The 25,507-nt window shown below is 46.9% G+C and overlaps 1 protein-coding gene across 1 annotated transcript in view; it reads left to right on the forward strand.

Annotated features, from left to right (window-relative positions):
- Npas2 (neuronal PAS domain protein 2) overlaps positions 1-25,507 on the forward strand; it is an 83,490-nt gene that overhangs the window by 13,567 nt on the left and 44,416 nt on the right. Inside the window, exons 6-8 of the mRNA XM_042055766.1 lie at positions 6,779-6,868; positions 21,604-21,724; positions 22,720-22,833. Coding sequence (XP_041911700.1) covers positions 6,779-6,868; positions 21,604-21,724; positions 22,720-22,833 — 325 coding nt within the window. The remainder of the gene's footprint in view (positions 1-6,778; positions 6,869-21,603; positions 21,725-22,719; positions 22,834-25,507) is intronic.

Genomic DNA, 25,507 nt, shown 5'->3' on the forward strand with positions numbered 1-25,507 from the left:
CCAAAGAAGGGGCGTAGATCATGAACCAGGAGTGAGCGGCAGAAGAAGACAGCGTGAAGAGGAATAGAAGATCGTGACAGACAGAAGCCCCTCTGCAGAATGCAAAGGTTGTAATTTCCTCCTTAGTGGAAACACATTGGCAAACAAGTCTTTGAAAACTATGTTTTAATCCTGGGCTCGTAGTACATTAACATTTATGTGGATGTCAGTCACGATGACCTGTGCCTCCCACCCAAACCATGCCCTTTTTGTATAACGTGACTATGCTCCTTCATCTGGTCCAGTCACTGAGTTACCCTGAAAGACCAAGTTGAGGCAGACGGCCTGCTGCTGCTGAAGTAATAACCTCCAACAACGTCCTTGAAATCATCACACATGGCTTAAAGTCCTCAGGACTGATCAAGCCTCTACAAAACACTGACAGATACTGACTTCCTACTTGGGGGGTTTACTGGAGGTGCATGCCTAAGGCCATCAGGACTGACAGAACCAGACGTGGCTTGACTGAGAAGTGGGACAGAAAAGTCCAGCAGAGGGAAGTTCTACCTGGGCGCAATGACCGTGAATGGCTCTCGGCTGAGGCTTCGGAGGGTGGCTTGTTAGGATAAGTCTGTCTATAGCTCCTCCCTGTGCCTATATAACACTGATGTAAACTTCAATTTCCATAGATTATCTATGCAGAAAACAGAAAGTACTGGAATAAGAAAATGCCAGAATAAAGATGTCTAAATATTATGAAACATAAATGCATTAATGAACATTTGCAGCAAATGAAAGCTACTTAACTCTGCATGGGAACTATATTTAAAGAAAATACAGAACTTTCCGCAGAAGCAATGTATTTTAAGTATGTTAAATTTAAAGCAGCTTGTGAAATAGAATGTTAATTTGATGCATCATTATGCTGCTTTACAGGAATTGATTTATCTCTTAATTCCTACGGAAAAGAAGTTAAAAACATATAGCCCTCTGGAATCAGCCACTTTTTAAGAGCCCGTTAACACAACCTTTTTGTTTTATCCAGTGAGTTTCAAAGTGTCCAAAGAATTTCACAGAACAAAGTTTCTGTGAAGTTTTAAAAATTTTGATAAATTCATGTCGGGAAGGAAGGTCTAACCACTGGGACTAACATTTCTAGAAAAAGATTTTAGATTAATGTGGATTAATGTTCTCATGTGGTTGCTCTCAGACGAGAGTCCTTGAAGCAGATAGAGCAGAAGACTAGATGCATGACTTGGGTCTACATTCATCCCTGCCTGCCCTGGTCCACGAAAGGCAGCTTTGAGTTGAATGTTACCCAGCCCTGGTCCACGGAAGGCAGCTCTGAGTTAGATAGATGTCTCCCCAGCCCTGGTCCATGGAAGGCCTCTCTGAGTTAGATAGATGTCTCCCCAGCCCTGCTCCGCGGAAGGCAGCTCTGAGTTAAATGTCTTCCCAGCCCTGGTCCATGGAAGGCCGCTCTGAGTTAGATGTCCACCCAGCCCTGGTCCACGGAAGGCAGCTCTGAGTTAGATGTCCACCCAGCCCTGGTCCACGGAAGGCAGCTCTGAGTTAGATGTCTACCACCTAGTGCAGGTGTCTAGCTAAGCTGAGCTTCTCTTCCAGCCTGTTGCCCTTCAGTAGACACAGATCTGGGACTGACTCAGGAGAACCATCTGATTTCTCCTCCCTGATGATCCGAATGCCACAATGTGCCCCTTCAGGTGATTCGTGAGTTTCCATGGAACAACTTTTCCCTATGGCACATTCCCCTCTTCCAGAGAGCATGTCCTTCCAGGCTTCCAGGCTTCATAGCCAGGAGATTCCGTCTACCTCCATGGGGACCCAACCTGGCTGGGAACGCATATGCCCCTAGGGAATCTCTAGTGTCTCCAGGCATGAATCTTTCTTTCTTCCTACCATCTGTCAAAGGGGCACAGAACCAGACTTCAAGACTCACACTGTTGTGAAGTACAGAAGAACAAAAAATGGCCCAGTTAGAGCCCAGCCTCTCTGGTAGAGTGTAAGCTGAGGAAGACTGTGGCCAAAGCACTTGGAGAAATGACTCAAAAAGATGGAAACTTCCTTTTTTCTTTTCTGTCTTTCTTTCCCACCCCTTTTGGATATATCTCTTTTATTTTTATGTGTGTAAGTGTTTCACCTACATGTATGTATAGACAGACATAGCGTGAGTGCCTGGTGTCCAGAGCAGTCAGAAAAGGACCCTGGATACCTTAGAACTGGAGTTACAGGCCGTCTCAAAGCCACCATCTAAGTGCTGGGCACCAAGCCCATGTCCTCTGCAAAAACAAGTTCTTTGCCTACTGAGACATCTCTCAAGCCTGTAAAGGAAAGAATGCTCTTGCTGGCCAAGGTTTGGGGAATTCAAGGTTTTTCAGGAAAGTTTTAGCAGTTCTTTCTCTTAGCCCATGCACTGCCCCCAAGAATGCAAAGACCGTTCTACTAGAATCAGGAATCTGTAGGTAATTTCATCTCTCTGTAATATGCAGTGTGGCTAAGCCTCCAAGACCTGTGGAAATCCCCCTTCCGTGGAGAGGGGCACATTGTGGTTCTGTTGTACCACACACAGTGTGGCTGTGGGATTTCCAGAGCCATGGCAAATGGCAAGAATTGTTCACATAGAGACTCAACGTGGGTCTTATATACTTTGTGTATAAGGCCAGTGAGCTGGTGGTCATCTCACATCTGAGAGTACACTCAGTTTTGTAATGCCTATGTGCTTGACAGGCCCAAGAAGAGCAGGGACTCACTGTACAAAAAAATAAATAGAAAAAAAAGAAAAATGACTTGTTCAACTCCTTTCCCCAGGCTTCCCATCTATTTCCAGAAAGGTCCAGTTGACAAGAATGCCTCCATGCCTTAGAAACCTTCACCTACAGACCGCAGAGAGCCTGGAGGAAAATGAGGTTTAACATAGGCTGCAGAGACGAGGGGTGTGAGAGGAGACAAGACTAACGGATAGGCTCTGATTTACAGTCAGCTCGAAACAAGAAGTTCTTAGGGCAGCTATAAGTGTTGTGACTTACAGAAAGTAAATGGAAGTATTTTAAATATCTTCACCATGAATAGATGGTAAAGATTTTAGAGGCAGATACCTCTAACCTGACTTAAACATTATACTATCTACACACATAACAAATATCCCATGGTACCCCACGGGTAGGTCCAACTTTATATTTTTATATATCAATTTAAATAAATCTAATTAAGGGCTGGAACTGGATCGCAGTGATAGAGCTCACCTCCCACACGTGACACTCTAGGTCCAACCTCAAAGCACCACCCCCAAAAGAAACTCCTGAGTTGAGCTTGCATTGATGAAACAGATTTGAATTTTAAAGGAAAAACCATTTACAAAAATAATCGAGGCTTTGCTTTCTTACAACCATCACTCCCAAGTCTAACCCAGAGTGTCTTGGCCTCCATGTGATTGGCATTTTGCGCCTGATTGTTCTTTGATACCCTGTGTATTATGGCATCCTGCCTCTCCACACTAGAGACTGCTGTCAACCTCCAGTAACAACAACAGCAAACACCCACAGCATGGCCAGACACCTCAAGGTAGAGGTCCATGGATGTATCCAAAAGATGAGGTTCCTTTAAGAGTTGTGTGTTTACAAAAATCAACTCAAAATGGATCAAGAACCTTCTCATAAGACCCAAAATGCTAAAACTGCTTCACAATAGAGGCAGAGGCAAGAACAAAAAAAAAAAAAAAAAAAAAAACAAAAAAAAAAACAAAAAAACCCAACCTCAAGAATTGATGAATGAGACAATGAGACAGCATGAAATTAAAAAGCTTCTATACAACCAAAGAAGCTATCAGCAAAGTAAACAGAAAACTTACAGGATGGGGGGAAAATCTTGCACAAGGTATTTCTTAGACAAGGGGTTAACATCTAGGCTATGTAAAGAACTACAAAAAGAAAACACCAAAGAAAAATAAATAAATAAAATTCCATCAATAAAGTGGGCCAGTGAACTCAACAGTTTTCAAAAGAAGAAACATAGCTAGTAGATAAATATTCGCAAAGGTCTTCAACATCCTTAGCCATCAGGAAATGTAAATTAAAATTAAGGTTCTGCCTCGCCCTACTCAGAATGGCTAACATCAAGAAAACAAATGAGGGACTGAAGATATGGTCACATGACTCACATCCTACATGCCAGCCCAGCCCCCTGTGTCCACCTGACTTCATCCCACTTACACTACATCCAGCCTCCGGGCCCATTCTGCTATGGTCACATCAGACCCGCAATCAACAAAAGAAATTAGCATACCCAGGTCTCATTCCAAAAACGCAAACAATATGACAGATCGAGACAGTATGCACCACCCCAAACCCACCAGTCCTATGCTACTTGGGTGGTAACTCTCAGGATGGGACAGAGAACATAAAAGATCATTCATAAGCTTCATCAGAGAATTCAAGGTGTTTAAAGACACACACAAAAATAAACAGTTGAGTCAACTTAGAATAACCCAAGCAATGCCCAAGAAAACACAAACTCAAGGCTGAATTTCAGAATGATGAAGACAACCCAGGATTTTAAAATGGAATTCAATAAAGAGAAACATGGGAGAGAGCTAAGGCTGAAATCAAGATGGAATTGGAAAACTCAGTAAGAAACTCAAGGGAAAGCCTTACAAGTAGAACAGATCAATGAGAAGATGAAATATCAGAACTTGAAGATAGAGGAATTAGAGCACACAAGCAAACAATATGGAAGAAAGTTAAAACACAGAAGGAACACACAGGAAAGGTAGGACACCATGAAAAACCAAACCTTTGAATTATAGGCATAGATAAGGGAGAAGTCAATGATAGACCAGATCTTCAACAAGATCATAAAAGAAAACTTTCCCAAACTAAGAAAAGACACACCCATACCGATTCAAGAAGTCCACAGAGTCCCAAATAAAAAAAAAGACCAGGAAAGAAATTCCCATGACATATCGTACTTAAAACACTAAGTACAAAATGAAGGAAGAGTTCTGAAAGCTGCAAGGGAAAAATACAAACCACATCCACAGTTAGCGCCCTACTCTGTGCCTTGCTCTCCCACACTCAGGCATGCCCTCCCGACTTCACAGCACCTTCATGGGGCTAGGTTCCCAGCAGCACTCTGGGAGGATCTAGGGAAAGGCATCCAGAATGTTCCCAATTCCTTCTAAGCAAACATTCCGCCTCTTTCCCCAAAGCAAAAACGTCCCCAGATTTGGAGAAGACGGTATTTCAAAGACATGGCTGGTGTAGCAGCAGTGGCAGGCTTCCCGTGGCTGTCCACCTGAGCCTGTGTGCCGTTCCCTCGTAGACTGACTCTCTGGTGAAGTGGGCCTTGCTTTCATTCGCTCTGGCTGTTCATTCCCCAGGTTCCCCAGATAGCCAGATGCCAGCGTGACCCCTTCTTTGCTGAACTGCATAGATTGAGTCTTAGAAATTAAATTGACTTTGAGTTGTGTCTTATGAGAGCCTTATAAATATTCACGGTCAGATTTCTATAAATCTGAAACACTAAACCTCAAGAGACCGACCCGACCCTGTGAAAGGGCATTCATGTTCATTTTCTCACCGCCAAGGCAAGGTGCCTAGCAGACAGTATAGACGCTTCTACGTACATGGAATTTTTAGATGTTTGGAAACACTTGTGTCCGGATGAGTTAGTTATAAAGTCCCCACCCCCACCCAGCCTGGTGGAACAAGGTGATTCCTTTTGGAGTCAGTGGGGATTAAAAACAAGTTTCACTATCCTCCTGCCTCAGCCTCCCAAGTGCTAGGATTACGACCTACTGCCATCACAATGTTCTAATATAGATGGTTCCTTCGGTGTCTACGTGGATGCTGATGGAGATCTGCCATACCCAGCACGCCTCCAGGGATGGACTTGACCGGGGCAGCAAGGGAATGAAAAAGAGACACACAGAGAGACAGGGGGACAGAAAAACCAGGACTGGGATGCCTGACATAGAAACTGCGGCACCCCAGAAGCTCAGTGTGTTTATTGTGTTACAGTTGAACAGGGAGGCAGGGTTATTGCATATAGCTGAACAAAGAGGCGGGTTTGGCTAATCTTGGTAGGAGCAGTCTCTGGTAGGGGGCAGTTTTCAAGCCTTAAACATCCATTGAGGGTGAGGGCTGGGGCTACAATGGACATTTTCACTTGGATAGGAAAGGAAGACTTTGCCATTTTCCCACAGGCCTGAGGCACGGGGGTCCTTGACATGGTGGGCTTATGTCAACCACACAAGTTTGCTCAGGCCTTCGCAAGCTCATTCCTCAGTTCCCAAGAGACCTGCTTTGGCCTGCAGGCACACGTTTCTGTTGGTAAGGTATCTTTCTCGATACCTTGCAGGAAATGTTCATTTGCTCCTGAGCGCACAATGACTTTAAGGGCAGGGCTTGGGGACCGTGGCCTGTCACTGTTGCCGTGAAGTGGTAACATGATATTTCTGATTCCACTCAGTAACGTGCCTGCCGTGAAACCTGCTGAAGCAGTTTCCACGGCTGCATTTCATTTTATGATACCAATAGGTCAACTTTTTCACCGAACCCGCAGTGCTTTTGCAAGCCCTCTGCCTGAGCTGGACAAATGGCGTGCAAAACCATCCTGTGTGTAAGGCGGGAAAGTGCTGTGGGGTCCTTCACAGAAACGGTCTGAGGATTGGGAAACAAAGCCAGCGTCATAAAAGGTGGACCCTTGGCTTCAGTATCATGTTCTTCCATAAAAGCATCTCTAAGAAGCTTTCAAATGCTGTATTTCTCCCCCCCCCCCCCAGGCATTAGATGGCTTCATCATCGCAGTGACAACAGATGGCAGCATTATCTATGTCTCTGACAGCATCACGCCTCTCCTTGGGCATTTACCGGTGAGTTTCTGCTCTGGCAGCCTTGGCCCGTGCACCTTTTTATGTTTCTCTGGAGAAGCATTCAGATCTAAGATCAGAAGTGGTGCGGGTAAAGGGAAGCTCTCTGTGAGAAGGAGGTGTGTGGAGAGTTCAAGAGTGTCCAAGCTCTGCCGAACCAAACCAGGCCGAGCCCGACGTCGTGGGACAGGTGAAGGGCAGGAGAAGGCATATATCAGCCTGAAACTGAGGCATGGAACCGTTTTCTCGTCAGGCCCTGGGCAGCCGTCGGGATGGGACTGGCATGATCGTATCTCAGTGTTGCTAGCAGAGCTCAGAGGACAGCAGATGTCCCTGGTCAACGGAGAGCTGATTAAGGAAGGGAGACAGATGGCTCCTGTGGGATATGTGGTTTGGAGCTCTGGAGACACGTATGAGCTTGCAAGTAGGTTTCACTGCAGCAATGTTTCCTGGGAACTGAAATACTCCAACAAGATGCTGTTGGACCAGTGTTGTGGGGGCCTTGGGGAGTGAGAAGGGACTGCACAGGAAGGGAGGAGAGGACAGCTCTGCAGCCATGGATGGATAGAGCCATGATAGAGGCTTCGCTGTGAGGCAGCTGCAGGCCCCTCTGCTCCTTCTCCTTCCCTTCATCTTCCTTCCTTTCTCCTGGTTTCTTCCTCCCTCCTCTCCATAAGCCTTGATGGCTCCTTGATAAAACAGCCCGACACGAAATCACTTGCAGGTCTGCACCAAGCTAGAAGAGGATCCCCCCTTGAGGAAGCCTCAAGCCTTTTTTTTTTTCAGCATCCCATTTCTTGCCTTGCCATTATTGACTGCCACAGAACGTGGCAGCCTGAAACGTCAGCTCCACTGGGAGCGACGCATGTGAGTGAGAGATCAACATCCCCTCTTGGTCCTAACCAGACTGGCAGAACCCGCCACCCCATTCCTAACCCTTGCATTCAGAAGGTAAGGCCTCCAGTTTATGTGACAAGCAGGGTAGTCGCTTGCCCTGGATTAAAGGAAATCCCGGACCAGCAGAATACTAGGAAAGTTTGGTTCCCCTCTTCATGGCCACGCCAGGCCAGGAGGCAGCATGACTTTGCTTCATGAGCAGCTTCTGTCTGTCTTGTAATGATAAGGTCTACTCTGATGGATGGGAGCTCAGAGTTCCTTCTACATTGTCCCGGCCTATTGGTTCCTCAGAAGTCATTCTCCCAACCCATCATTTTTACAGATGGTCTTGTTCACCTACAGAACTATCACTGGCATTCTCCCGTTATCCCTGTCTCTTAGGTCCGGAAGGTACTTTTTATCTCTCTGGGTGAGGACCTTTCCCATGGCATCATAGATACCATTAGTGTTTCCTGATGCCAGAGTGGGATGGGCAGACAGGGTGTCTCTTTGGGGACAGTTGCTGGAAGAGGTTCCTTTTGGTCTTGAAGGATGCTGAAGTGTATCCACACCTTGATCTTTGTCTCAGTGAGGAGGGTGGTGACGGATGGGGAGCGACCTCCACTATTTTCAGCACGGTTTCTCGGTGCTTATCCGAGGATGGCTGGGGAAAGAGGAAAAGATGAGGTGCCTTTCTGGGGGACAACTTCTATTTTGCTTTTGAATGGCAAAGTGATGGGCCCCTACCGAAAACAGTCAAGTGTGACCTGCTTTCTGGCTGGGAAGGAAGGCCGGAGCCCAGAGCTGTTTGGGTAAACAGGGTTACTCTTTTCTGCTTTATGCCTTCATGATTATCTGATGACCCAGTTGCTATATGTGGCAAAGGGAACTTAGTAATTTTTCTGGCTTGAAATTTCACTGGGGTCTTCCTCTGCAAGGGCTTTTAAGAGCAGACATGTCCCTGGTTCCAACGGCATTCTACCGTTTCTTCTGGGAGCCATGCCTCTATTGCTTCCAACTTACAGCTGAGGAAGCCCAGAGACCCAGCCACTGAGGGCAGAGCAGCGGCTGAAACAGGTGCCGCTGTGGCGAGACCGAGACCAAGCTGGTTGCCATTTCGCTCTGGTATCTTCCTGGGGCCAAGAATTTGGATTGCAGCTTGGGAATTCATCTGGGTCTTATTTTCTGGCATGAAACCAGGACCTGTCTATAGAGTATTGAATATTTGCAGAAGCCGTGTGAGGGTGACTTTCCTTCAGGATTTCAATCAGAGAACTTCCGCCTTTTCCACTATTAGGAATGCTCATTGAGCTCTTGCTGTCCACCAAGCTCCTGTGTATTAATATCTGTAAAGCATTTGGAACATTCTCTCACTCTCCTTACCATGACGCCATGACGGTCACAGAGGAGTCCAGTAATTGGCCCACCGTTCCTCAGTCAGTCCGGGGTGTGGCTGTGGTGTGAACCGGGGCAATGGCTTCAGAGCTTAACCATTAGTCAGAACTCTCCAGAGGACAGAATAAAAAGGTGCCAGCTCCCCAGATTGTAGTCAGAGTGGTGAGTTACTGGAAGGCAGTCATTCTACAGGAGAGGTGGCCATTGGGGAAAGGTGTGGCTGGCTGGGGACAATCAGGACGAGGGGCAGGAGACCGCAGTTCCTAACAGCAGAGCCCAGCCATGTTGCTTAGCACAGGCTGGCATGCCAAGGGCCAACCCCACCGTCTCCTGGGTGACTGGGTTGAGAGGGTTGTCCACGACAGAGAAAAGCCCACAAGAATTCTTCCCATGAGTGGGCGAGCTTCCAGGCTGTTTTCTTTCATCTTCATGTGATAATATGTTCCTGATAGATTCTCAGACAGTGGTTTTCAGATGAAACATTATTCTCAGTTTGGCAGAGGAAAAAAAAAAAAAGAATGAAACAAAGCAAACAGCAAAAACACGCCCAAAATAGAAAGTGATTTTAAGATAAAAGCAATTTTTTTTCCAGTGGTGTTAGCATCAACAGTTGGCCTTTCTCAGTGTCTAGAATGAGCACAGGCAACCAAAGCAGAAATGGTGTGTGTGTGTGTGTGTGTGTGTGTGTGTGTGTACAGACATGTCTGTGTGTGTATGTACCTGTCTGGGCCTGTGTGTGTGTGTGTGTGTGTGTGTGTGTGTGTGCGTGCATGTGTGTGTGTGTGTGCCTGACTGTGCCTGTGAGTCTATCTGTGTGTCTGTGTGTGTGTGGTGTGTGCACGTGCCTGACTGTGCCTGTGAGTCTGTGTGTACATGAACACATTTCTGGAAGCCCAGGGCTAAAGGGAGCTTTTGAGATGTCAGACTTTCATGGGAAATGCTGGGAAAGCAGACTGCATGCAAAGGGCACAATTGGGAAACAGTCTGGCTATGGCAGAACCACAGTAGGCATGATCTGGGGTTCCTGTCTGGACTTATTTCATTTTTTTTAACTACCATTCTGGTTCCTATTTCTGGTTTGTTTGCAAACGTGGTGCTTGCCTGAAGCCCTAGGTCATTGTGCTCTCTGAAGACAGAAGTCACGTCCCCAACCCTGAGCATGGTATATGTGTCTGAGTGTTTATGAAAAAGACACCAGCTTCCTGAATAGGCCTGCCAGATGGGAGCAACTGCCTGCACATAGTTCCTCAAGGTGGGCGCGTCCCAGAAGAAAGGCAAACGTGCAGATCTCTCAATCCCACCGAAAGAAATCAGATAAGATTAAGGAAGTCTAGAGGCTGGAAAGTACTTTCGTTGGAGTTCGTCACACGAAAGGAAAGGCTCAGCCTCTGGCTTGTGTTGTGAAACTCAGCAGCAAGGTCAAGGCCAGCAGCCGACCCACTTTCCCGGAAACAACCCCCACCCCCACCGGCAGGAAATGCCTACTCCAGGCCTCATCATTAGAGGGCTCCAAGGCAGGGAGCCCAACAAATGTGATTGCAACTTAAAGTTGATCATGGATTGCAAGTCCAAACTTGCATGCATGCGTGGGTGCATGCGTGCATACGTGTGTGTGTGTGTGTGTGTGTGTGTGTGTGTGTGTGTGTGTGTGATATCTCTAGAATTTAAACTAATGACTGAGTAAGAACAGGCAGGTAAAACATCTATCAAGGTGATTAAGAACTAGAACAGATCTGAGACCATCGAGGGCCCATCTGCCACTCTCTCACCATGACCCACCTCTGCCTAGAGACAACTGTCTTCCTAAGTTTTAACCTAACTACTTGCTTATTTTCTTTGCAGTCTTATTAATGCTGAATTGTTTGCTGAGTTGTAATTTAGTAGAGGTTAAGAATTTCATACTCCAGCCAGGCAGTAGTGGCACATGCCTTTAATCCCAGCACTCCGGAGGCAGAGGCAGGCAGATCTCTGTGAGTTGGAGGCCAACCTGGTCTACAAAGCGAGATTCAGGAGAGCCAGAGCTGGTACACAGAGAAATCCTGTCTCAGAAAAAATAAAAGAAAAAGAAGGAAGGAAGGAGGGAGGGAGGGAGGGAGGGAGGGAGGGAGGGAGGGAGGGAGGGAGGGAAGGAGAGAAGGAGGGCAGACGGACAGAAAGAAAGAAAGAAAGAAAGAAAGAAAGAAAGAAAGAAAGAAAGAAAGAAAGAAAGAAAAGAAAAGAAAAAATTTCATACCCCAAATGTTTTTGGAACAAGGAGTGTTTCAGTACAGGATATTGCCCCTCCTCCTGCTAAGATTTTTGTTTATTTGCATAAATTTTCATGTGCCTCTATATTTGCATAATGAACTATCTTGAGAATGGCCCCAAATCTAAACAAACAAAACACATCTATACTTCACCTGACATTCGTAGCCTGAGAAAAGTTTTAGGAAGTATTTAAAATCATTCCATACATTAGACAACATTTCACAGTGTAGAATTTTTCTAAAAGTTTCAGATTTGGGAGTGGAGATCCAGCTCAAAAGTCAAGAGTACTGGCTGCTCTCCCAGAGAATCTGGACTTAGTTCCCAGGACCCACATGGAAGCTCACAACCTCTGTAATTCCAGTTCTAGGGGATCCAACGCCCTCTTCTGGCCTCTGTGGGCACTGCACACATGCAGGCAAAATACCCACGCATAAAATAATTTTTTTGAATCCCAAGAAAATAAAAAAGTTTCAGATTTGGGGCTTTTGGATCAGAGGTGCTCAAGCTCTGTTCCTTTGTCCTTCTTTGTGTAAGAGGGGTCATAAGAGCAGACCCAGCAAGTCAAAGTGCTTGCCACACAAGCCCGATGACCTGAGGCAGAGCCCTGGAACCTGGGGGCAGAGAAGGCATCTCTTTGCCCAGAGGATCCAAATTTGATACCCAGCATCCACATTTGGTGGGCAGCTCAAAATCTTCCGTAAGTTCAGTTCCAAAGAATGTTAAGCCTGTGGCCTCTCCTCCACTATACACACACACACACACACACACACACACACACACATGCACGCACACACGTGAGTGCAGACACACACTCACACATGCACTCACATCATTTTTAAAAACAAGATTTCCCTTGAAAAGGTTAAAAGAAAGCATTAGTTCCCATAAGTTATCTTATGACCACTGTAGGCATACTATGGCACACACTCCCCACCACACATACACACAGAGACAGAGAGAGAGAGAGAGAGAGAGAGAGAGAGAGAGAGAGAGAGAGAGAGAGAGAGAGAGAGACACACTGATAATAAAGTTGAAGGACTTTTAGACTCAAGCAATAATAATAACAAAGAGATCTGTATGACTTCTCAGCCTTATTTTTGAGCTCCAGAGCAGCCATTGGTTTCCGTTAAAGGGCAGGACCCGTTGTAAGAATGAACTCCCAGTTCTTGCTTGTGTGCCTCCTCCCTTGCACTTCCTGGTGAGCATGAGCAAACAGCCCTAGAGAAGTGACCCTGTGTAGGGTGTTTGTTGGTTTGCAGGACGGATGCTGTGCTTTCACCCTCGCTAGATGACGTTTGTCTGCCCCCAAAGCTGTGTCAGTTTGCCTCTGCCAACAGGGGGCAGCATTCTGGGACTGCTAAGTCATCAGAATTTGGTGTTTGTCAGGGTACTTAGCTTTTGGCATATCCCATGAAGATGTTGCTTGCTTTTTTTTTTTTTTTTCTGGATACTAATCTGTTTTGTCATGTGCTTACTGGCCAGGTGGATGCTCTCTTGTGTGAAGCATGTATTCAAGGACAGTTGGGGGTTCCTTCTGATGCACGCATTAGTAGCTGCTTGTCCTTGTGCGAACACAGTGTATGCTTGTGGTTGCCACACACCTAGGCTGTGTGATGGATTCCCCTGTTGCTGCTGTACTGGAAGCCTATACAGCATGTTTTTGTGCTGGATACTGTAGCAACTGTGACAGTATTTAAGTGTTTGTGTATCTGAGCAGAAAGGGTACAGTAAACAGTGTATTGTAACCTCATGGGACAACCAGGACAGGACGTTACCCATCACCACCCATCACCGCCCATCAGTAACCGCAATATCCATATGCAGCATGTGTCTTGTATTTCGTGCAGGCATTCTCATCACAGTCTGGACACTGATTCTCAGGGAAAATTGCTTCAGTCACCTCTTAGGCCCCATCCCTGCTGGAGATGTCCTAACACAGCTAATGATACCTGACACTAGATAGAAGAGATCGGTAGCAGGACATGAGTTACCCAAGTCCAGAACCCAGGGGACAAGAACACTGTGCATCCGAAGGGCCATGACAGCTTTTGCATAGATGAAGGAGGGAGTCAGAGAGAGAGAGAGACTGACTTTGTAATAACAAGATGGGAGTATGCACCCAGATCCTAGTTAGCTTCTTTGAGTCATTCTACCTGCAGGGGTTGGCACCAAATCCTCCATCCTGGAATGAGCAAGAGGCATGCCTGGTCTCTTGACAATAGGAGCTTTCAGTTAGGCCATCCAGGCTTCCGGATGCCAAGAATATACACCACATAACATTGAGCCTCAGTCTGGAGCCTTCTAGTGTAGATAGCTAACCTGTAAACACTGCCTCTTTGTGTGGCTTACTGCTTCCCTCTCTTTAAGATATATTGGTGAACAGAGGGGTTTTTTCTTTGTGTTTGCTACTTTTGTATTTAGATGTTCTTTCATGAAATCACAGTCAGAGGGATTTCTGTACTGTCTTCTGGGAGCTTGAATATCTGGCCATGAGTTTGACTTGAGACTTAGATAAATCTATGTATCTCAAGCATGTTTCTAGTTGGCTGATTCCTTTGCCTGAGTCAAGGCCTTTAGGATTCCCCTGAGCCTATGGGCATGTCTTCTCACTGGGAACCAACCCTGGGACCTCTCAGATGGTCCTTTTTAGCTGTAGCCAATACAAAGCTTCAGCTAGAACTGCCACAGCCCCTCAGGGACACTCTAGAGCTGAATGTTCGCCCAACCTACTTGCAGAACTGCAGCCATCTTGAAGTTGCTTTTGGTACAGGCTCACTACACATTGCTGGGTGCCCCTGAACTGCCATTACCTGTTCAAACCTGAGATGATTCCCGGGTACACAGCAGTCTCAGCTCATCCCGAGACTCTAAGGTTTGGCAAGGAGAGACCTGAGAACAACACAGTGTGGAACTCAGGGGAGGCCTTCCCAAGAAAATCCCAAGTGGGACTAAGTCCTAGATCAGTCAGTCCAGGGTCTATCAACAAGTGGGAGAGAGCCCCTAATACCTCCTGCCTCCCACAGGTAAGCGACGCTCCTGTGGAGATGAACCAGGTGGGAAGATGTCCGTAGATAGTGTGGTCCCTCCTTCCTCTCTGTAACTGCTATTATTTTAACCAACAGAGCTCGGCTCATTGAAGAAACAATTCAACTGCAGAGGCAAAGTACCCTTCCCTCAGCACTAGGATTTAAAATTTCCAATTACCACTGTTTGTAGCAGTTGTTAATCATCTGAAAATGGCATCATAGTAAAATAAGTAGCAAATGCATGTAAGATCTAAGAGCAGCACTGAGCCCTTGCTTAAATATCAGCCGACCAAAACCCCACAACCTCCCATATACCCCACATCCCCTACCCCTATCCATTCGTCTTCATTCTAAATGTCATTCATCCTTGCGCCCCACAGTCCTCCAGCCTACCATTGCTCTCCCACATAAGGACCTAAGCCAAAAGGTCTCTCGCTTCGCTCTGCCACATCCACCCTAGGGGAAGGATTTAGATGGAACCCTCAGAGAAAAGACTATGGAGGGGCTTAGGGTTTGCAAGAGTCTGAAATATCTTTAAGAAGACAGGCTACTGTCATCTGGATGAGCATTAGTCATATGCTAAAAATGCTAGAGGGAACTGGCTTAAAATAAAATCCCGAGTGCCAGAAGGGAGGTGGTGAGAGCCAAACGGAGGAAGGATGGCATGGGCAGATAAAGAGTGTCCGCAGGGTCTGTTGACGGAGGGAAAAACTCACATCTCCAGTGTAAGCCGCCTGGGTACTTCCTTTCCTCACTCCCAGTCAGCCAATCCCCCTTGTCCCTGGTCTTCACACCTGCTTAAATGCTGGCTCCAGGAGGGGAGGGATTTACCTGTTCTCTAATGCTTTCTCGGACTCCCAAATGGAGCCTGACACCCAGGAGCCCTCAGTACTGCTGGCTGGAGTTTAGCAGTGAATTGAGTCCCGTGAACCCTGTCCCTGCTCCCTGTTCCCTTCCTTGTTCCTGTTCACACTCGGAGCATCACCAACCCAGCTTTGAGTATCCCACCCTTCAGAATATAGACGTGAGACCTCTTTGCTTTGCAAGACGCTCTTCACACTTGTAACAGGGTGGTGTCCTGATGAGCCCATCTGCAAGCTGTGATCATCATTAAGTCGGAAATGCATAACACGGACCGGGGTCTGTGCCTTGGCTTTACATCCCAGGACATGCTGGAGCTTCGGTCGTGATTGTGAAGCTGACCTGGGCAATCACTTCCCACCACTGCCCAGGTCCCCACAGAGGAGTGGACCCCATATTTCTAGCCCAAGAAGAGATAAAAAGTTCTAAATTCTAAGTGCAATGTCTGCAGACTGTGAGTCCACTTGGGGCCATTGGCACGTCAGAAAATTGTAAGCCAGGGACTGTCCATCCTATGCCCACCACCCGTTCCCACAGTCTCGGCACCCTCCCGGTACACTAATTCCTCCAGCCAGGACTCTGCAACCTGGGTCGGCATTCTCTTTGCAACCTCGTCTTCCATAGCTACCTGCCCCGCCCCCTGCTCCCATCCTCTGGCAGCCGTGTGCTGGGTGTGTGTACTGACTTCTGCCTGGAGTTCCTTTCCACTCTGATCATCTCCCAAACTCCATCCTACTCTTGGATCCCACCCAAGAAGTCCTCTTTCTGGAATTGTTTCCTTGTAGACCTCCCAGCCTGTGATGTGAAATTAGCACCCATACTTGGGATCCTCTGGGCACTTTTTTAAACCTTCTCTCATGGGGCTGGCTGTCCAGCTAGTCCGTATGACATGCTGGGGATCAGGGACATAGCACTGAACCAGCTCTGGGGTTCCTGTAGGTGGCAAGGGAAGCAGAGGGCACCAGTCTGCGGGTGTATGAGCAAGCAAACATCACTGCAGTGTGGATGCGTCTATACGCATTCCCCGAGTGTTTGCTCAGCATACCTAGCATGTATGGGGTGTTTGCTGTATACTATTTGGTCAACAGCATTTCCATCTCATTTAATCTTTACCCTTCCTCCTTCTTGCATTTGAGGAAAGCGCAGAGCCAATGTTTAAAGCCCTTCTGGGACTCCTGTGGGCTTTGCTGTGATGTGGAGGCATGCTGATAATCCAGCAGAGGGGCTGTCCTCACAGGCCCATGAGCCAGCAGCAACAATATGACATAAGAGCACACTGGAAGAGGGGTCTGGGGGGAGTAGCTAGGGAGAGCATGCTCAGGAAGGAAGCTGCAAGCTCCTTCAGAAGATGTGTCTTCAAAACTCAGCAGCTCACTGAGCACAAAGGTGTGGGATGGCCCAGCTGGATGAAGGCCCGAGGAATCTAAACGATGGAAGAACGGGAAGCTGGTAAAGTGAGAGGCGCTAGGGATCGTGGGCAGGCAAAGGGCACAGAGCTTAAAAACTGGAGTGAGCTGAGTGTCTGTTCTTAGGACAGGGGAAATCCAGGGATGGTGGTAATCAGGTGATGACTAGGACCTCTTCTGGCTACTAGGGAGGTCACCTTGGACAAGGACCAGCACTGGGGTGTGAAGCCCATTTTGTCCATGCCATGACTCAGGTAAGAGATAAAGGTGATCCACAAAGGTAGAAACCACAGAAGGAGTGGAGCAGAGAGAATTACAGGGAATGACACCAAGCAGCCCCAAGGACATTGTCCTGGTTGATTGTTTTGGGATTGTTTGTTTGCTTGTTTTGACAACTTGACACAAGCTAGTGTTCTCAGGGAAGAGAAACCTCAATTGAGAAAATACCTCCATCAGACTTGATTAGTGATTTATGTAAGAGAGCTCAAGTCCCAGGGCGGGAGGAGTGCCATACCTGGGCAGGTAGGTGGTCAGGGTTATATAAGAAAACAGGCTATCTGGGTGGTGGTGGCACATGTCTCTAATCCCAGCAGCATTCAGGAGGCAAAAGCAGGTGGATCTCTGTGAGTGCGTGGCCAGCCTGATCTACGAATTAAGTTCCAGGACAGATAGATAGAGCTGCTACACAGAGAAATGCTTCCCTGGAAAGCAAAGCAAAACAAAACAAGACAAAAGCAGGCTGAGCAAACCATAGAGAGCAAGCCAGTAAGCAGCACCCCTGGCTTCTGCTTCAGCCCCAGCCTCCAGATTCCTGCCTTGACTTCTTACCCTGACTTCCTGCAGAGAAAGTACTGTTACCTGCAAGTCTAAGATAAAATAAACCTTGCCCTGTTTGAGTTCCCGTCCTGACTTCCTTCAGTGGTGAACAGTGCTGTAGAAGTGTGAGCCACATAAACCCCGTCCTCCTCACCTTACTTTTGGTCATGGTGTTTCATTGCAGTGATAGAGACTCCAGCAAGGACTAGTTGGTACGAGCTCAGTGGAGCATTGCTGCCACAGACCTGACCATGACTTGGGGAGGCTTGTGGAAGAACTTTAAAATTTTGGACTAGAAAAGCCACTGAGTATTGAGAGCTCAGTGGGATGTTTTGTAGGAGCCTGTGAGATAAGAATATTGAGAGCAGCTCAGAAGATGGAGGCCTGGCTTGTGAAGTTCCGGGGTGGGAGGGGAGAAGTTTAAAGACTCTTTCAGGGCCGTTTGCTATCTTGAATTAAGAGCTGTCATTCCAGTCAGCTGGGACCGAAGAGCCAGCCATGATTAACCAGATACTGGCACCACTGAAGTTAACCTTTGTGTTACTGGGACAATTGATGCTGGCTAGGTGGAGCTAAGAAATCAGTAGTGGTTAAGTAGAGACCAGCATCACTGAGGTGAAATATTCTGGGCTGTGCTTCCCCAGAGTCAGCACGCTGAAGCTGTGTTCCAGAAGTGACCGAGGCTGTCACTCGTGCCGGCAGCCGAACTTAGTAGTATAAGAGTCGCCCAGCTGGTACTGGTTTTGAAGGCAGGAAGGGGTTATGGGAAGAAGCTGAGGCTTGGCACTGTGAGAGGGCAGGAGAGGCCATTGGTAAACGTGCAGCCTCAGTGGCAGTTGAAGGCCCAGGCTGAAGGAATCGTGAGGCTTGGCACCACGAAGAGAGCCTATGGGAGGCTATTGGGGAAAGGTCATTGGCCCAGTTGTAGCAGATGACCCCAGCAGTTTTGGAATACCAGTACCGTGGAAAGACCACCAAGAACAGCAACGGCAGTGTAGTGGAGCCGGCTGGAGCCTAGAAGACAAGCTGTGCCGGCTGCAGAGGGTGGAGCCAGAGAAGTGGCCCAAGCCCTTTGGAGGAACCCAGGAGATCGTGAGTGGACCCTGGATGCTGGAAATTTCTTTATTAACAGTATTGGGAGTTTGGCTTTGCTCTGTTCAGATTGTAACTGTGCCCTGGTTCTTTACTCTTGAAGTAAGAAAGTACTTAATTTTTTATTTTTAACAGATGCCCACAGTTGAGAGAGAGAGAGAGAGAGAGAGAGAGAGAGAGAGAGAGAGAGAGAGAGAGAGAGAGAGAGAGAGATTTGGGGTTTTATAGCGGATTTTAATTTAAGTTTGGAGAAAATGTCTTATGTTGTGATGTCTTTGTTAATGTGTGATCTTGCGGATGACCAAGAAAAGTCGTGACTTAACAGCGATGTGTTTAGGTGTCAAGTTGACAAGAGATCAGTTGTGCTGGCCAGATGTATGTCAACTTGGCCCAAACTATAGTCATCCAAGAGGAGAAAACCTTCACTGAGAAAATGCCTCCATAAGATCAGGCTGTGGGTCAGCCTGAAGAGCATTTTCTTAATTAGCCATTGATGGGAGCAGGCCCATTCCATTGTGGACCTGGGTTCTATAAGAAAGCAGGCTGAGCAAGTCATGTGAGCAAGCCAGTGAACAGCACCCTTCCATGGCCTCTGCATCAGCCCCTGCCTCCAGGTTCCTACCCTGTTTGAGTTCTTGTCCTGACTTTCTTCAGTGATAAAGTACAATTTGGAAGTGTAAATCATATAAACTCTTTTCTCCCCACCTTGCTTTTAGTCATAATGTTTCGTTGCAGCAATAGAAACCCAAGCTAAGCCAGGTAAACGGGGTGCATACCTTTAATCTCAGCACTTGGGAGGCAGAGGCAGGTGGATCTCTGAGTATGAGGCCAGCCTGGTCTATAGAGCGAGTTCCAGAACAGCCAAAGCTACATAGAGAAACTCTGTCTTGAAAAAAAGAGAAGAGAGAGAGAGAGAGAGAGAGAGAGAGAGAGAAAGAGAGAGAGAGAGAGAGAGAGAGAGAGAGAGAGAGAGAGAGAGAGAGAGAGGAAAAACCCTGGCTAAGACCTTCCCCAAATTGCTTTTGGTCATAGTGTTTTATCCCAGGAATAAAAACTGTAAGACAGAACTATCTGGGTGTGGCAATGAAGGTGTAAGGAGACAAGGATATCTGAACGCCTCTTTCATGGGTGATATACCAGGTAACCTGGTGACCAATTTATTAGTAGTACCATCCATAGAGATGAGAACCCTAGATTCAGAGAGGACAAGGAACAATTAAGATGGCATGGATTACTTGTGACTCTATGGTCCTGGGGAATCTGAGTGATTGATGGAAGGTTGGGTCTGTGTACGTGAAGCTGGTGAAGATTCGAGCTAAGCCCCATACAGGTGGGATTAAAGCTACATGACTGGGCGTATCTACTAGGGGAAAACGAGGAGGAGGGTGAGCCATGCGGGTCTCCTCTCTTCACTGTGAGCTCCTCGTCACACACCTCTAGTCAAACCGTTGTACCTCAGTCACACTGGCTACCTCCCAAGAATTCAGCATCCGTGTTGGCTGGTGCCTTCTGTCACAGATCAAGACGATATCCACTTCTGCTCCTCCACTGGCAGTTCTGTAGGACGGAGTTGGACCTGGACCGTATGTAGTATTCATTTTGTATTCCCACTGTCTGGGCACTCAGGAGAACACAATCCAACTCCATGAATTAGGGGCCTATGAGAAATAGACAGTAGCTTTTAGCTGGGCTAAAGTTCCAGGGAACTCCACGTTCTCTTTATGGTGGTTTAAATGAGTGATTGACCTCTCTCCAGGGCTCCTATTGTCCTCACAGACTCCAGCCAGAAGGCAGGAGTATAGGCAAACAGGGCTCTCCAAGGCAGGAAGGGGCTTGGTTCTTTGTACATGTGTCAGACTTGACACTTGGTTTTTCCCTAAGCCGCAGACAGCAGCATATATGAATGTGAGCGATTGTGCACATATCCGTGTGAGCAAGTGCACACACAGGCATGTGATCGAGTGCAGAATCCTCCTAGCCAACAGACCGAACCAGCTGCAGGTTGGAAACACTTGAGACAAAACCGCCAGCCCTGACCATACGCAAACCCCTTTTCTATGTCGTTAGTCTTTAAATGATACAACTCGGAGCAGGGCATTCGTGTTGCCTCAGGCACTGTGAGGCTGTTAGAGATGACCAGAGCCCAGGTTCTTTGAAAAAGCTATACCATGGATTACACAGGAGATCCTTCAACAGTCTCCTGAGGGTACTGGAGAGCATCTAAAAAAGCCTTTAATGCTTTTATTCTTTGACAATTTCATACATAATCATTCTCGCCTCTCATCACCCCCCTCTCTCATTTCCCTCCCACTCCCCTCAGGCCCTCTCTTCTAAGCAATATGTCCCCTTCCTACTCTCAAGACTTTTGTTTTGTTTTGGTATGACCCAGTGAGTTTATGGATGGTTGCCATGGGTGGGTGTGTTATTTACAAGATCATGGGCAAGTTACGGGTGGCTACTTAAATGACTCCCCCTTCCCCAGAGACCATTAATTGCCAATAGCTCAGGAACCCCCGCCCCTGACTCTCTGCAGTCTATGATGGAATGGTGATGGGGGCTAGTATCTTGTGCAGGTCTTGGGAAGATGCCCACAGCCATTGTGAGTTCTCGAGCCCAGCAGCTGTACGTGTCCAAAAGACAGCCTCCCCATCCTCTGGCTCTTCCATTCCTTCCACCCCCTCTTCTACAAAGTCCCCTGAGATATGGAGAGAGTCATAAATAGATGTCCCTAAAACTTTTACCTTGTAATCTATATATTTGCAGCTGACTAAGTCCAGGGCCTCATGTTCTCTAAGCAAGCGCTCTCTCGTCGAGCTGTGGTCCCAACCCCTGTAAAAGCTTTCACATGGCAGTTCCCCAGTACAGAGGAGGGGTGGTCCATGGAGAGTCTTCACAGACCATGTGGCCCCCAAGTTTTAATCTCTACATCAGTGCTGAGCTTCCAAGAACTCTGGGGCTCTGCCCCCTCTGGCGTTCATTAGGTCGAGCGTATGCCTTTTCTCTTTATTTTCTCTTGCAGTCGGATGTCATGGATCAGAACTTGTTAAATTTCCTTCCAGAACAAGAACATTCTGAAGTTTATAAAATGCTTTCCTCCCATATGCTTGTGACGGATTCCCCCTCCCCAGAATTCCTAAAATGTAAGTTCACCTTCCTGGTGCTGTTATTGGCTCTCAAGACAAGAATTAGCTCTAGCTCGTGAAAGGAGGTCAGAATGAATTAAGAGGGGAGGACTAATTTTAAGAATAATTTTCCTCGTGACTCAGAGCATCTCCAAGATCCCTTGAGGTATATTTTAAGGGGAAGCTAAAACTGGAACTTAGAGAATGTGAGACATTTTAGCTTTTATGTGAAAAAGTCGCAAGTACGGCCTCATAAGGATAACATGTTTTTGCATGTATGACAAGAGATGCCTTTCCACATGGGAGTAATAAGTAGGGCAAAAGTCAGCGAGCAGACTGCTGCTTTTAGGGAATACTAAAAGGTAAAGTTTCTGTGGTAGCGAAATAATCAACCGCTAATTGAATAATTAGGCCGGAAATCCATAGTCTGTCCTCCTGGGGCTGTCATCTGGTTATTTATATACATGTGCAATTTCATGGGAGTTTGAGATTTATATCAAAATATTTGGCAACCCAGATAGAAGGCGGGCCTCGGTGCCTGCTTACCACGCGCCGCTTAACGAAGCATACGCAATTGCAGGCGGTAGCGAAGATGCTCGCATTTGCTCAAGCCCCAGTCCATTTCCATGCATAATTGGTCCCATCGTACATCTGATTTCCCTTCAAAGCAAAGCAAGAAAAAAGATTAAATTAAAGAGAGTGGCTCTATACGAGCAGCTTTATTTTAGTATGGCATGTGAAAACAACCAGAACTAATCGATGCCGACACAACCAACCACAGACATCTGTGAGCAAATTGACTAATTGGGTCCAAGTATAGAATACGGAATATGGATGAGCTATGAAGAGGCAGGCCCGTAGCTTCCAGGGTTAAAAGCCAGATCCGACGGTCCGTTATAAGACGAAATCCGCGCAGGCCATGCGTGGAGTAGGTCAGGAAGGCACGACTTGTTTAGTCTGACGTCTGTGTAACCTTTCCTCTCCCTTTCTCTCTCCTCCCTTTAACGGCCCAGCTGACAACGATTTAGAGTTTTATTGCCACCTTCTCAGAGGCAGCTTGAACCCAAAGGAATTTCCAACTTATGAATACATAAAATTTGTAGGAAATTTTCGCTCTTACAACAATGGTAAGCTTTAATTGTCCTCCTATCCTTTCGACGGTGTCTTTTATCATGCAAAACATGCACAGGAGGTCCTAAGAATTATTTCATGTCTGCACTTGGATCTTCCTGTCCCCAGGACCGTGTGTGTGTGTGTGTGTGTGTGTGTATTCATCAGTGTTCTCTCCCATTCAAGAACACATACACACACCAGTTTGTGCTGGTTTGCGCATGCACCCTCAACTGTATGAGTTCTGTTTATTTGTTTTCCGGCTGGTGGGATAATTTTGTGCAGTGAGAAATAGTTTACAGTTAATAAAGAACAGACCCAGCCTACTTACTCTACCAAGCAAGCCTGAATTGTGACACCCAGATCTGCCCCTTGCTCCCTGCATGTTTATCTCTCCCCTACATTCCCACTGTGAGCCCAGTTTAATAGATCTGGCTCAAGGTCACTCACTAAGGTCCTTGTGCACAATAAAGAGCCTGTTTTACCATGAGCCAGAAATCTACAACGGATCAACTAGCCAGCAGAAATCAGTCTTATTTCCAGAAACTACCCAGACAACCAATTGCCCAGCCTCTAGCGGCAGAGACATGAACTCTAAACCAGACCTGAACATTCATTTTGACTTGTTACCTATGCAAAATAGAAACGCAGGTCTAATGCCAGAAATTTCCAACCCAGGTCCTATTCTGGGCAGAGCACAGAAGGCCTGCTTCTTTACTTGCTGTGGCCCTCAAACTCAACACAAAACAGATAGCATTAGAAAATCTAATATTTTATAAAGAAAAATAGGAGACGACATTGATGGGAAGTGGGGGAGGAGGAGAGAACAGGAGAAGGGAAGGAAACCAGAGGAAAAGAGAGTAGGAGGCTGAGCTGCAGAGCTGAGGAGGAGGGCCCTGTGGGAGGCACAGGGAACACACGAGAACAGCTCTAACTTCTGCTGCTTGGGTTACTACTCTTTGACTCGGGACCCACTTGAGGCTGTTACCCCAGCCAAATTAGTCCCAGGTTCCAACGGAACAAGCCAAAGTCATGGCACCACATTCTAATGCTGAGGCTAACCAGGATTTTTTTCCTTCTACCCTAAATGATCCTTGGCTGCATGGTATTTCAATAAACACGCATGCTTTATTTAAAAGATGGCTAAGTAGAGGAAACCTGCCAGAGTGATTTTTCAGGTCCTCGTTCAGGATTTTTTGCCTGGAGAGTGGCCTCCATGGCTGATTTGGTCCTTCAGAGGACCAATCTATCCAGCTATCCATGTGACTATGATGGTAAGTGAGAGGGGAGGGGCAATTCATTCTCCTACGTGAGCCCCTAAGTCTACACAAAGCCAAGGCCTGACCGCGTCTGATCTGGTTGATCAGAAAGGCATGGGCAAGCTTCATGAGGTAGCCTTAGGAGCCATCCACCTAGAAGTAAGTGGTAGCTTGCAGGCTGCCTGACTGATGACATTGACACCTGGTAGAAAAGCCAATGTTGTGCCAGCCCCAGAGCAGCGATTCATTGAATGAGGCGGCTTGTCAAAATGCAAATTCTTAGGCCATGTTCAAAAATGCTAGTCCAGGGGACCCACAGCCTAGGGTCATGCAGTTGGAGAGGGCTGGAGAGATCCTGGCTCCAGGAGTCCTGGACTTCATGAGTTCATTATTGTATCATTCCCTAGAGACAAATAGTGCTCCTCCCCAACAGCTTTATCATTGAATGTAAGTGGACATTTAGAATAGGCTTAAAGTGTGTATGCTGATTTGCTCAACCCCAAACTGAACTACTGTATGATCCAGTCACCCCACTTCTTAGTACATAGCCAAAAGAAGTGACAGCAAGTGCTTCAAGAGGTATTTGTGCATCTGTGCCAATAGAAGCATTAAGTGCCATTGCCAAAAGGTAGAAGCAGTCCAATTGTTCATCCGTGGGTGAAAGGATTCAAAATAAAAGTGTGCAGTATCCCTACAGCAGATTAGTACTCAGCCTGAAAAAGAAGGCAGTGTTGATGCATGCTGCAACACAGAAGAGCTTTGAAAAAAAGCACAATGCTAAGTAAAATAAACCCGTCATCGAAGGGTAGACATTGTGGGATTCCATGCATATGAGGTTCCTAGTATAACTAAATCCATAGGGATAAAGTAAAGGGTATCTGCCCAAGGCTAGGGGAAGGGCTAGTGGGGAGTTGCTGAGTGAGTGTGCACTTTCCATCTTCTAAGGTACGGTTCTAGACATGGATGCTGGTGGTGGTGCACAGAGATGCTTAACTCTATATTTAAATGCAGGGTGAGCCTGGAATGTAGCTCGGTGGCATGCTCAGTCCCCAGCACCAACAAGAAAATGGCTAGTGTTGAACTGATACTATAGTGACTTATCACACTATCTGAAGCAGGCGTCCCTGTTGGCTGTAATGGCAACTGCTACCGTTGAAGACTATCCTAAATGGCCGAATGCACAGAGGGAAAGGCGTGGCACTCAGACTGAGCACTCTGGGATGCTGCTCCTACATGGCCCTTTGCCAACAGTACCCATGATCAGGGCAAAGGGTCACTTGTGGCTGGCTGGTGAGCCGCCATCCTGTACTCTGTGAATTTATGTTTCCCTTCCAAAAAAAAAAAAAAAAAATACCCTTCCAAATAGGGCTTCAAATCATCCTGTCATGTATGACATCCGAGAAGGCTTCAAGAAAATAGGCTTCCTTCTGAA

Source organism: Arvicola amphibius, chromosome 9, assembly GCF_903992535.2.
Source record: "Arvicola amphibius chromosome 9, mArvAmp1.2, whole genome shotgun sequence".
NCBI lineage: Eukaryota > Metazoa > Chordata > Mammalia > Rodentia > Cricetidae > Arvicola > Arvicola amphibius.